This window comes from Oryctolagus cuniculus, chromosome 14 (assembly GCF_964237555.1).
Source record: "Oryctolagus cuniculus chromosome 14, mOryCun1.1, whole genome shotgun sequence".
Taxonomy (NCBI): domain Eukaryota; kingdom Metazoa; phylum Chordata; class Mammalia; order Lagomorpha; family Leporidae; genus Oryctolagus; species Oryctolagus cuniculus.
In genome coordinates, this window is record NC_091445.1 from 73889581 (window position 1) to 73903545 (window position 13965).

The 13965-nt window shown below is 42.3% G+C and overlaps 1 protein-coding gene across 1 annotated transcript in view; it reads left to right on the forward strand.

Annotated features, from left to right (window-relative positions):
- The window catches only part of ITGA2 (integrin subunit alpha 2), a 110034-nt gene extending 96086 nt beyond the window's left edge, over positions 1–13948 (forward strand). The window contains exons 26-30 of the mRNA XM_008262194.4: positions 476–580; positions 1969–2082; positions 6081–6170; positions 8466–8582; positions 9117–13948. Of these exons, the coding sequence (XP_008260416.3) occupies positions 476–580; positions 1969–2082; positions 6081–6170; positions 8466–8582; positions 9117–9197 (507 nt within the window). The 3' untranslated portion in view covers positions 9198–13948. The remainder of the gene's footprint in view (positions 1–475; positions 581–1968; positions 2083–6080; positions 6171–8465; positions 8583–9116) is intronic.
- Positions 13949–13965: the final 17 nt, after the last annotated feature.

Below are 13965 nucleotides of genomic sequence, written 5' to 3' on the forward strand. Positions count from 1 at the left end.
AAGGAAGTCAGAGTGTCCAGGGGTAAGGCCCTAACATCAGAACTTTTCTTTATGAGCTCCTCAGGTTTTTCCATCATGCAACCTGACCCAAGGAGCACTGTTCTGGTGAGAACCCTTGACATTGACTTATCCTGGGTCTACCACTTGGCAGGTCTACAACAGTGTAATTCTTGTAGTGTGTAAAGGGGACTAGACAACATCAATCTCGCTAAACTAAAGCAACTCACATTCTATTATTACTGCAAATCTGTCTCATCACATAAGAACCTACCCCATCTCATCAAGTCACATCAAAGGATTTGAGTACTCCAGGGTTTATTTAATGGTTACAGGCAGTGTGGCCTGGTCAGCACCAGTGAAGAGAGGCTAAAAAACCCATCCTCTTTTCTAGTATCTAGCTCGGGATTCCCTAACATGTCAGGAGCATCATAGAGTGTTTTGCTTCCTAAATCTGATCAAGCATTCTTCTTTGTAGGCTGGTGACATCAGTTGTAATGGAGAAATAAATCCACTGAAAATCGGACAAATACCTGCTTCTGTATCTTTCAAGAGTGAGAATTTCCGGCACACAAAAGAATTGGTGAGGACAGGTTAAGTGTGAAAGTTTCTTGGAGTGATTCGTTGTTTCTCTTACCTGGAATCGAGGCCGCTTTTCTCTCGCCACCTGATAACACAGAGCTTTCTCATCTCACCTTGACGGCTTGCATGAATTGTGATTTAGAAAGCACTTCTAACGCTCAAGTCTAGGTTTGGACATTGTAAAACATAAAATTCATGTTTGGAGTTCCTGATATCTGAAGGACTCCTGCAATTCCCATGTTTCTGTGTTGTGTGCTTTGGGAACATCACAAAGATCTGTGAGGGACTGGGTATGTAAGGCCTCGAACATCCTCCTTCCAAGACAAGTGTTTGGTGCGATGGTTAAGACACCACTTGGGATGTTTGCATCCCATGTTGGAGTGCCTGGGTTTGAGTTCCAGCTCACCACTAATGTGCACCCTGAAGGGCAGCAGGTAATCATTTAAGTAGTTGGATCTCTGCCACCCATGTGGGCAACCCAGATTGATTTCCAGGTTCCTAGCTTTAGTCTGGCCCAGCCCCAGTTGATGTAGGCACTTGAGGAATGAACCAATGGATGGAAAATTCTCTCTGCCTCTCAAAAAAATAAATAAGAAACTTTAAGTCCCTATTCTATATCACCACTGGTATCTTTTATTATCTGCTAAATATGTTCCTCTTCTATTTTCCAATAATTTTTTATCTCCTATTCCTAAGATGTACACTCTTCTTTGGGAAAGAGATTAATCTAGCAGGTGCTTGCCCAATTAAGTATTCAAGTAAGTCAGCAGTCCATAAATTCTAAAGAAAGCACAATGTTAAAATCATACTTGTCATCTCTGAGCAAAACTGTTTTGTAAAAAGTGGTGGAAATAAGAAAACAGGAGAACAAAATTCCTCCCTTAAAGTATGTTAATTTACAGATACTTGTAGATACGTGTGTGCTTTTATATAAAGAAGTCATGAGAAACTTAGCATTTGACATTGGCCAGTTCTTCATACATTTTTTAAAAACATATTTGTTACAATGTTTATTCACTGTTTTTCAATTTATTTGAGTGAGGGAGAGAGAGAGCACGTTTGCATCTGCTGGTTTAATCCCCAAATGCCCACAAGAGCCAGGCCTGGACAAGACTAAAGCCAGGAACCCAGAACTCAATCCATGTCTATTACATGGGTGGCTGGGTCCCCAGGGGGCAGGGGCAAGGGGGTATGCACATTTTACATTTTAAGACATAGTACCAAGATCCCAGATGAATAGATATGAGCTCTAATAGTTCATGAGATTGCCTGTTTGCCTAGATCTTTCCCAGCCACGGGGTTTATCTGTCTTTGTGAAATGTTAGCACGTATGGTTTTAAACCCACGCCAACCCTCTCTCTCCTTTTGCTACTGACTTCAACCTGAAAGAACTGCAGAACTGCTTCCTGTAGTAATATCACCTGCTGGCTGAAGGACCTCCACGTGAGAGGCGAGTACTTCATTAATGTGTCTACCAGGATTTGGAACTGGACTTTTGCAGCAGTAAGTATCAGCTTTATTGGCCGGGTTTATCAACAGCAAGGAAATGTAAGGCTGCATTGTGGAGACGGCTGCTACCAGCAGTGCGCAGATAGGCCAGAGCGGGAAAGCAGCTTGCTTCCATCCTGTCCCAGTGCTCACCCGATCTGGCCACGCCTCAGTCACCTGGGGTGCTTATGGTACATCTGCTTCTGAGGCTCCATGCAGACCTGTGGCGACATGATGGTGTCAAGATCAGCTGCCAAGGGCCATCTGCTTTTGCTTTGCCTCCTTTCATATGCTCCCAACATTTCCATCTTCCCAGTCTTCATCACACTTGAGTCAAAATGCCTTTGTCTCTCTCCTAGAGCTCTTAGGTAACTGATCTTAAACTATCCAGTAGATACATAGTAGCTGAGGGTCCATCTTCCTTTATTAGGGCCAAGTAACCCTCTGTTCTGTTTTTCCCATCTTCTGATAAAAGAACCCAGTGCCCTGACAACTTAAGTCATTTCCATCCCCAAGAGCAGTTTGCACAAAGTGCCAAAGCCAGGTCAGGGCTGATTTTCCATGTGCTATAGCGATGTTTACTTTGAGCAGGGATTTTGGTAGCCAGGATATCAGTTTGGCACAAGAAATCAGACAGACAGGCTGCCCTACATCTGCTTGCTTCAGTGATTGGCCATCCCTTTTACCACTCCTGGCTCCAACTGAGTAGCAAAATACAAATTAGTCTGAAACCTCTGGGGCCCTCTGTGGCTCTAGTTCATTTCTTTTAAATAAATCAGTTCACAAGGTGCTTACAACTAGACGCCACTCCCTGGTTTTTCACTAGTTCATGTCGTCTCCAATAAACTCCACTCCTTGCTATCAAGTTTTGTGTTAGAGAACTGGTTCTCTCCACACTTGTCCCTGGAGTCCAAATAAGAGAAATATCTTGGATAAGGGAAAGGAATGCTGAATGCAAAAAAAAAAAAAAAAATCAAAAGGTGGGGTGAGGAATGGGGAAGTGAGGAGTTGTGTTTTCTTTTGGCCTTGCTTTTATTTTCTTCTGAGCTCCATTGGCTCTCATGCCTTCAGGATAATTCTAAATCGTCTCCGATGCAAAGCGGCTGCAGCTTGGTGCTCACTTTTACCACTCGATTCTTGGCTCCTTGAGTTTGAGGAACAAATGTTTTCATAGCGAACTCTGCCAATTGGAAAGGAAAAACGTGCTGTTGCACATCAAAATGCAATCACGCCAGCTCTGTAAAAAGCATTTTGTTTGTCTCAGGTTGGGTTAAAGCTACATCATTTCAATTATAAGACCAGCTTCTTAGGAAGAATATTATTTATGCTTTTCCATATTGTTACGGTGGATAAACTGAGATGATACCTTGGGAGTTATCTGTCAAGTCCTATACATTTTCCTCCTTTGGAAAGGTCAAATGATTATCCCCATCTTGTTTTCAGCAATTTCTATGGAAAACTGGATGTTCTCAGTCCACCTGGGTGATCCAGTCTGAAATGTGGATCTCATTTCCTGTATTAGAGACCATTAATGTGCTGCCTCTTGTTGCCATTGTGTGTGTGTGTGTGTGTGGTGGTGGTGCAATTCAACATGACATTTCAAATAATTCCATCACAAAGTGATGGCTCAGGCCCTCAAATTCATGGCAGCACTGGCTGCAATTTCTAAGTGAATGCTTTGATGAATGCTAGCAGGTGTGTCACTTCACTCCCCAGGTGTGCAGGCTTGCCCACCTGTGTGTTAGCCTGCAGGAGACCATGGTGTGCCTGTGCAAAGGGCCTGCTATGGGAGTACAGATGTTAACAGTATTATAAGAAAAATGCTGTCTTCTATAACCTACAGGAAGTATGAAACCACAATTCGCCAACAGCTACTTATTTCTTCCCACTTTTGTCACTGTCAATACTGCTTATGTTCCATCAATAATAGATATTTAAGAGAGCAGTGAATGGGGTTAACTTTTGATGCAATTGTCCATCTTGAGAAAATTAAGAATAGCCAGAGACTAAGCCAATGGAAAGGAAACAAACTGCTCACTTTTTGGAAATATATTTTCTCTTTCTGGCTCCTAGATATAGTTTAGCAAATTACCTCATGGAGTCTGTTGGATTGTGTGCCCTGGTAACCAAAAAAACTGAGTCCTACTAGCCAGGGTATGTGAGGGCTGCTCTAAAATTTGAGCACTGTATTCTACTTCACAGTTGGCATCTGGTCCAGTATTTGCATTACAGAGAAAACAATAGTGAAATACACACATCAGTGTTTCCATTTAAAAACCGATTTTTCTGTAACTCATTTGAGGAAAACATATAAAGTTATTTCATAATAAAATGTTACTGGTAATGTCAACATAAAATGTATGCCCTTCCCATCTGCCTACCCCAAATCCAATGTGTTTGGTAGAAACACCTGGATTAGGAAATCCGTAATTATTACTGATGATGTATAACATGCCAAAAAGTTCAGGTGTCTGCTGCCAACAGGCATGGTCAAGTTAAAGTGTGCTTTTAAATGGTATTATTTTACACACACGTACCTAAAGGAAAATTCCCTTCCCTGTTAAATTTTGGTTTCCCATTCCATTATATGCCTCATTCAGGTAAGTATATAAACTCAGCATGCAATTTTGTCACGTTGCAAAGTTCATTTTACAACCTTCACTATAATCTTCCATAACTAAAAACATGCCTTTTGGGCACAGTTGTTAAGTCACTGCTTCAGACACCTGCGTCCCCTATCAGAGTCCCTGGGTTTGAGTCCCAGCTTGACTTGTGATCAGCTTCCTGCTGATATTCATCCTGAGTGGCAGCAGGTGATAGTTCTAGTAGTAGGTTCCCTGCCACCCACACGGGAGACTATTGTGGGCAGCCAGGGAAATGTTTTAATTTGCTGATGGCTGGATCCCATCCTTCAGAGACTTGGTTTTTTTCAGAAGCAGAGCCCAATCATCTGCACATTTCACAAGTTCCCCAGCTACCTCTGAAGGCTGTGCTGTTCCATACTACCAATTTTTATTTTAAAGATTTATTTTATTTATTTGAAAGACAGTTACAGAGAGAGGTAGAGACAGAAAGAGAGATCTTCCATCCGCTAATTCACTCCCAAGATGGCCACAATGGCCGGAGCTGTGCCCATCCGAAGCCAGGAGCCAAGAGCTTCCTCCAGGTCTCGCACACAGGTGCAGGGGCCCAAGGACTTGGACCATCTTCCACTGCTATCCCAGGCCATAGCAGAGAGCTGGATCACAAGAGGAGCAGCCGGGGCTAGAATCGGTACCCATATGGGATGTGCTTCAGGCCAGGGTGTTAAGCCACTGCGCCACTGCACCACAGCGCCAGCCCCCATACTACCAATTTAAGCACTCGAAGAGTCTTTGGGGATTTTGCCTCAATTGTTTACTTAGAGAGGTGTCCCATTCACTACCCAAATTCCCACAACAGCTAAGGCTGGGTGAGAGCTGAACTGTCAATCCAGGTCTCCCAGATAGGTGTCAGGAACCCAACAACTTGAGCCTTCCAGAGTCTGGAATTGGGAACGGACGCTGGGAGCTGACAGCAGATGCTGTGGTGTGGGATGTAGGTATTGTAACCGAGTGAGAGGCCTGTCCCACAAGTTCTCCAAGACTTGGATTTTCTCACCACTTCCCACCAGAAAACAAATCATAAACATGGAGTTCTGCGTTTACTACTGCTGAAGTAAATATATTCCTTTTAAGCAATTATTTATTTGAAAGAGGGAGGGAGAGCGAGACATAGAGATTGTCCATCCACTAGTTCACTCCCCAGAAGACAGGCCAAAGCCAGGAATTTTCTCTGGGTCTCCCACATGGGTGACAGGGACCCGAACACTTGCACCACCTTCCACTGCTTTTCCCAGTCCATTAGCAGGGGCTGCATCACAAGTGGAGCAGCCAGTACACGAATTGGCACAATACGGGATGCCAGCATGGCAGGCAGTGGCTTTACCCACTGTCACAGTGCCAGCCGCTAAGATGGTTGCTCTTGTGTTCCAGTCGCCTTTCCAGACAGTACAACTGACAGCAGCTGCAGAGGTTGACACCTACAACCCCCAGATATTCGTGATCGAAGAAAACACCGTCACGGTGAGTGCACGCATCCTCCACACGGTGTTCGTCTGCGGCAGGTGGCCCCTTTCTTCACTTGCAACGGTGTTCTTCCCACTTGCGAGTGGAAATACCTTACTGAAACCCAGAAGAATCTGATGGCTACAATACTGAGCTTCTGATAAGGGTGTTTGCTGCTCAAAAATTTGAGTGATAGACTGGTCCTCCTCCAAATGCCCACCTGGGCAAAGCTGGCTTTTCAACAAGTAATGATCTAATGTGAGTCACAAAAGGGGCTCTGTCTTGCTTGGAGACCCACGGTGTCCCTTCTCCGTGCCTAACCTGGCAACACCAGTCCCTCCTTTCTCTCCATGCTCACACGGACTCTCTAGATTGGGGGCTACAAAATCTAAGTTGTGTTTAACTCATAAATTGTACTTTACTTTTTTTAAAGAGGAGTACTGAAGCATGCTTAATAATTAAGGCATTAGAGGGCTCCTTTTTTCTAAAATAGTACTCCTTAAAAACAGACACTGACATTATGTGACACATCCATTCATTAAGTCTTACATTCTAGAAAACTGTAAATGCGCCCCTTGATTAAAAAGCTTCTGCAGAGAAATGTATTTTCACAGAAAACAAAGGCTCTCTGTTCCAAGAGCTGGCACAGGACATTTTCCTTTGCACTGACACTCTGGGTAGAATATGCCTTATTTAGATACAGAGGATTTCCATGCCTGGCTAATCTGCTGGCAGAGCCTTGAGCATTTTCCTCTCAAAGCTTTTGTTAGGAGCTGGAAGCTAGTTCAAGACTCTGCCCCCAAGGCCAGCTTGGCAGTTGGCCTCAGTCCACTTCTTCTGCCTACAGACTTGGCTAAAAAATCCATGGCCCCGTGAACTTGGGGCTGCTCACAGCACTGCTACCCCACTCTTGTCCCAGGGACAGTGATGCACTCCACAGAGAATGCATTTCTGCTTCTGGTTAAGGAACCTCAGGGAAAGTGCACACCCTCTCTTCAGAGGTTCGGGCACGGAAAATCAGAAACGGAGCCAAGGCAAATGTGGACTTCGAATTCAAAGTGCTGTGAACTTATCCTAGGGAAAAAGTACTACAGTTTTGTTTTTTTTTTTTTTCAAAACTCACTTCAGAAGAATGTCGTGCTCAAGTCATATGTGAAATTCTGAAATCTTTGTTTTTTAGAAAGCAATGTTAAACACATTAACTGAAAATTCAAATATTTTAATACACTCGAATTTTTTTTTCTTGGATTCTCTGAGCAATGCTAATAAACAAGAGAGGCCAACTTGTCCATGAAAATATTTTAAAATATAAACAATTTGGAGTTTCTGAATAATGTTTTTAAATAATAAATTGTCACATTCCTACAGATAAGTGATTGGGTCGCAGGCTTACTAACTCTGATCCACAAAATTTTATACACGGGGAGCCACAGGAATATGTGGGCCTCAGATGAGGAAACTCGGGAGTAGAGAGGCAGGCAGATGACTGCTGTTAAGCAGTGAGCAATATGGACTTTTAGTCACCTTATCCATAAATTTATAAAGCCTATTTTAGCTCTAAAATAGGCAAATTTTTAAAAAGTCACCAACCAAGGCCAAGTGTAAGTGTAATGCACCTCACAGATGGTACGATAGAAGGCAGCACTTCCTCCACTGCCACTTAGTGCTAAGTCAAGTCAGTCAGATATTACACTCTTTTGGTCCAGCATAGGACTCTTTAAGTATTCTGTGAAGAAAATGGTTGAGATTCCAGTTTAAAAAAATAGGCAGTTTTGTCACCAAAACTTAGAATACCCATTCCACAACAGCATCATAAGAGCGCCCACAATGTGAACGTAAAGGATCCTATGTAGCTTCAAGGACAAGTTTATTCTTCAAAAGGTCAACTTGAGCCCAGACATTTGTGTTCCCCAAAATTGGTACCAACCTTGAATGAGAATTCAGTGAAAGCAGTATTTTAGATACCCAAGACAAAACTGCTTTCTAATCACAGCCCAGGTTGGTCGGTTGGTCTACTCCCTTCTCTAGGCCTGCTTTCACTTGGTGGTGGTAACGTGTGCCAGAAACTGAGGTTCCTTCCTGTTCCATACCTCCTAGAGGGTCAGTCCCATCACAGGCACAAGACACTGAAGCAGTTCTAGGGAGGACACCAGCAGATTCTGTTCTCTTGAACTTGGCAGGCATGTTTTCTCAAGTAGTCCTGGACAATGTTTGAAGAATCCTGAGTTGGCATCGATAGTTAGATCACTGGACTAGACTAGCTCAGCTTGTCAATGCTGAAATCAGGTAACTATTGGGAATATGCATTCACAGGTTCCCCTCATGATAATGAAACCTGACGAGAAAGCTGAAGTGCCAACGGGAGTCATAATTGGAAGTATAATTGCTGGGATCCTTTTGCTGTTAGCTCTGGTTGCAATTTTATGGAAGGTAAGAACACTTCACATTTCACAACACAGGGATCCTGCATGCCTCTGCTTGACTCTCCTTACAAAACGGCAACCTTGGGTTTTTATATGGTGGCTCCTCTCTCCTAAGGGGAAAAGAAATGCGTATTTATGATGTCCCCCTTCATGCTCCTTGAAAATGAGGTATTTTTTCTCCTTAAAAAAAAAAAAAACAAAAACAAAAAAAAAAAAAACACTTCCTTTCAACCAGCAGGGTTACCTACATTTTATTTAAATAAGTAGACTGAAAATTTATGAAATTCAGTTGAACTATCAATTCTTTCCACTAAAGAGGTGACAGGTACAGGTAAGCAGTCCACCCAGCACAATCTCCAGAGATTCCTTAAGAGAAAGTGGGTCCCATACAAAATAAACCACGGTGCTCACGTTTCCTACTTGCACGTTTATTGGGTGCAGTGTGGTGTTCCAACACACACATGAACGCTCTGTAATGATCAAATTGGAGAAATCCGCATATCCAGAGGGTGATAACATTTTTCTATCATCACCTGTACAGCTCGGCTTCTTCAAAAGGAAATATGAAAAAATGACCAAAAACCCCGAGGAGATGGACGAGAGCACGGAACTCAACAGCTGAACCAGCGGCAGCATCCCCGCCGGGCTCTGCTGCTGTACACCTGATGGATTTCTTTTCAAATCCTACTTGTTGTTTGTTTTCAATAATGACCTGGGGAACCTAGCCTGACATTTCAAGAAAAACTGCTGGGCAGACTGAATGTAGAAATTGTATGTGGGGTGGGGTACAGGTGTAAGATTTATTTTGGGGGGGGGGGGATCTTTAAGCTGGCTGGTCCAAAGATTACCTTCTAATGTGTTATGTCAGGAACATGAAAGGCTTCCTGGCATGACAAGTCCTAAAGAAAAACAGACTTTCTCAGACTTAGGGAGGAGTGGGGGAAAGGGCAGGGGAATGCTCTCATAAAAGTAGAAGTGCACAGTATATGTGTGTGTGTGTGTGTGTGTATATATATGTGTATGTGTATACATACACATATACTATCACATTCATCTTACATAATTATATCTTAGTATTTATTAAATATACTAGATATTATATATGATCTACATCATATACTGGTTACTTCCACAAGTATACAAAATTGTAAATATTGATGTTACCAAGAGGGTAAGAAACAACACAGGGTGTTTTTAAAGTCAGGCTGCTCCTCTGAGGTCGCTGCAGCAGTGACTTTATTTATAAGCGAGGGAAAATTTGCTCTTTTCTTTCAGCCCACAGCTGCCTCTTCCAAGTCCCACCTTGCTACCTGTGTTAAAACATGCCTGACTAACCCAGCGGAGGTCAGGAGTATGCTCTCCTCTAAGCTAGAGGACGGGGCAGTTTAGAAGCCAAGGCACAAAATACTGCTTAACACCCATATAAGAACAGTCAGGATAACACTCCGCCTTCTGGAAGGCCAGCCTATGCTAGACAAGGAAGGAAGGATTTTCTTCTCTTTCAGGCCTCAATTAGCTGGCAGGAAGATTTGGAGGATTTTTGAAAGATGGGTAATTTCTCTGGCAGCCTCTCACCTGCAGGTACCCCCACACTAAAGAAGCCATCACAGCCTGGCTTCCTGGGTAGGGTCCCAAGCCATCCACCTGCATTTACCCCTCATCCAATCCTCCTCCTCCCCCTGGTGTTTGGGGGCGGGTGTGGGGTCTTCTGTAAAGTCATGTTTGTTCACATACCTTTGTGAACTACTGTATATGAGCTACGTACCCTCAAGGGAGCTATTTTCATATATTAGTAAATAAGAAAAATTAGCCTGAGGGAATGCCCAAATGTTGGAATTTCTGGCAGTGCAAACAAGACAAAATAAAACATCTTGTGAATTTGCAGGAAGTAGTGGCAGGAGCCTAGGAAGCCACCAAATTAGCAGGTGCACCTGTGCTTCCTCCCAGAGGAGTGAATTGCAAATAGGCAGGTGTGTTCAAAAGGTTAACTTCTTTGGCCCCAACACCCAAGATTCTAACTTGTTCACTGTGGGACGCGGCTCAAAAATGAGCATTTTAACAGTCCCTTCAGTCATTAAGATGTGAATGGAATGCATCTTGGGAACCACTACCCATTTCTGCTTTTCATTTCCTCTCTATCTGAGCCCAAACGTTCTCTAGTTTGTGCCAGGGTGACGTGGTGGGCAAGGGCTGTGGTGACTATGTTGTCAGACGCTGCATACCTAAACCTTGGACAAGCACTTGGTCTCTAAAAACCTTAGGGTCCTCATCATAAACTGGGAAGGCTGGACTGGAGTTAAGCAGCACTTTAAAAAAAAAAAAAAATCTATGATCTGGATTTCCTAGAATATAAATAGACAGTCTTCAAAAATGACTTGGAAAGAGGTCAGAGGAAAGCAGGTCTTTGCCTGTTTGCATGTGGATAGCTCTGACTGCCCGCCTGGCCCACGTTGGCAGCCCACAGCTATCTGGACAGTTTAATGATTTACTTTGTATTTGACAAAGCAAGGCAAACAAGAATTTAAAAGATATCAATTAGCCATAAAATGTCAAGGGTTTACAGCAAAAACAGCTTGGTATTCTCTAGCTGGTTGTGCCAAAGCCCAATTGTTTTAGCAGCTGTGTGGATTCACTGTTTCATTCCAAGATTTTATTTTTAAAAAAATGGAGAAACTTAACTTGAATATTTAATTAACCATGTAGCTAATGTATACAAGGGGCCTTCTGGAAGTTCATGGAAAATGTGTATTATAAAAAACTAAGGATTTCAATGTTACACCAAAATAACCACTTTTAATTCCATTTTCCAAAGTTTTTGAAGTACCTTTGAATATAGCTCATTGGAAAATTAGTATGCATATGAAGAGTATATCATCCCTTTTTATTATTTAGTTTACCTTCTTAGATAAGCACTAAACAAGGGTCACATGGAGCTACAGAGCTTTAGCTAGCCTTCGTTTATAGTATTAGCCTCCACTACACATTTCCATGCAGTAGTGGGATTATTATACACTAAAAAAAAATTAGCCTAGCCACTTCACTGCACCCCTGACCACACTAGGGCAGGCTTTCTCAACCTTGGTACCATCATCACTTCGGATGTGATGGTTTTGTTTGTGTATAGGTGCTGGGGCTTTCCTGTGCCTTATTGGATGTTTAGCACTAACTCTGGCCTCCACCTACCTCTGTAGGGCAGTTCCTTCCTCCCGCAGTCAAATAACAATTAAAAAATGTCTGCAGGCATTACCAACTGACTCTTGGGTCAGGAGTATTTCTCAAGTAATTTTAAGCAAAGGTGAATAGTCAACCAAGAAATTCAGAGGGGAAAATATCATTTGGAAAAAAAATTATGTGCTCCTGTCCAGTCACATTTTTGTTTGAAAAGTAGAGTACCAGGCTTAAAAGATAACAAGTTAAAATTTCCATTTCATAAATGGTCAAAGTCTATGGAATATGATTAAAAATTTGAGTTTTTTCATACATGGCTACCACACAAACCTTGTAAGATAGGAATACAGTCAAGTAGCTTGATGAAGAAACTTGTAATTTTATGTTTTCATTTTAGCAAACAGAACACAGTGAAAGTAACTGAAAAAATAAAACCAATTTATAATGGTCAACCAAGTGATTATACTAAAAATTATAAAGGCATAATTTGATGTATTTATCCTGTTATAAATTGACATAAACAGAAGGCAGGATTCCTTTGAGCTCCTTGACCCATCTTTAATATTTTACTTGCACACTTATAACGATTATATACAAAACCTCAGGACTATGATCTTTGTGTACATTTAGGCATGCTCGTTTTAATCAAAGACTAAAGTTTAAAATAACATTAATTAAAGAATAGAAATGTAGCTATTATGTAAATAGTTTCCTAAGTGTATATATTGTAAAACTGTTAGAATGGCTTATTTTTAAAGAAAATTCAAAAAGCTCTTTCCTTCAAACAATGCATGTCTTTGATAACTGTATTTGCTGTTTTTGCATTTTTTCTTTCCACAAAAACTGTAAATTGGAATGTATACATGATTGTACATCAAGTTGCACAATTCCTTTGATTTCTGAGAAACCAAATTGGCATAGCAATCAATAAAACTAGTCACTATTTTCTCTCCTAGAAAAGAATGAGGTTCTAACAGGAAAGTTATTTAATTGTAAATGACTATATATTAATTTTAAAATGTCATTAACATTGTTTTGGGAGCAGGCTTCGTGGTACAGTGTGTTAAGCTATTGCTTGCAATGTTGGCGTCCCATTTCAGAGCCTGGCTGCTTTGCTTCCAATCTGGCTTGCTGCTAATGTTCGTAAGGCGGCAGTGGATGATGGCCCATTACCTGGGCCCCTGCCACCCAGTGGAGGGAGGGGGGGGCAGCCAGGACGGAGCATATGGCTCCAGCCTGGCCCACATCTATTTTGGAGTGAACCAGCAGACCGAAATCACTCTCCCTCCTTCTCTTTTAAATATTGAAAAAAAAAGTAGCCTGAAAAGTGTTTCCTTTAGGTTTTGATTTTTTTTTTTAATTTGACAGGTAGAGTTAGAGACAGAGAGAGAGAAAGGTCTTCCTTCCGTTGGTTCACTCCCCAATGGGCCACTGTGGCTGGTGCTGCACCGATCCGAAGCCAGGCGCTTCTTCCTGGTCTCCCGCGCGGGTGCAAGGGCCCAAACACTTGGGCCATCCTCCACTGCCCTCTCGGGCCACAGCAGAGAGCTGGACTGGAAAAGGAGCAACCGGGACTAGAACCCAGCGCCCATATGGGATGCTGGTGCCACAGGTGGAGGATTAACCAAGTGCGCCACAGTGCCGGCCCCTAGGTTTTGATTTTTACAAGTTACACACTGTACTGTAGTTGTCTTATACTCACATTGCTTCAGTACACAATGAAGACTCAAGGAGACTGAAGATATAACTAGCCAGATTATCTAGTCTGTTACAGCAGCCAAACCACTGTGACATGCAAAGGCACAATCATATGTTGTAATATGCTGAAAATTTAAGATCGACATCAGGCTGACAGCCTGTCACTGTTGTATAGAGGACAGATTAATGCCTACTCTACCCGGGTGTGCAGTAACATGTGGCCTTCATATCTCTCATCCGTGTATCTGGTGCTCTTTCACATGCCTTCCTGACTATCTCAATTGTAGCAAACAGCTCACAAGGGTCAGCTTACTGCAGAACTGTTTTCAGCAATGTCTGGGATACGTCTCACCCTCAAGTGCAACGCTGGAGAAAACAGAACAGTGCTGCTGCTTTTCACAGCAGAGAAGACCTGCAATAAAACTACCCTTTTCTGTTAATTTGCAATTTTGTATTGAATTTTTATTCCAAAGTACCTGTTAAAAAGTAAAACCATTTAAAAATGCCTCCCTCATGCTATCATT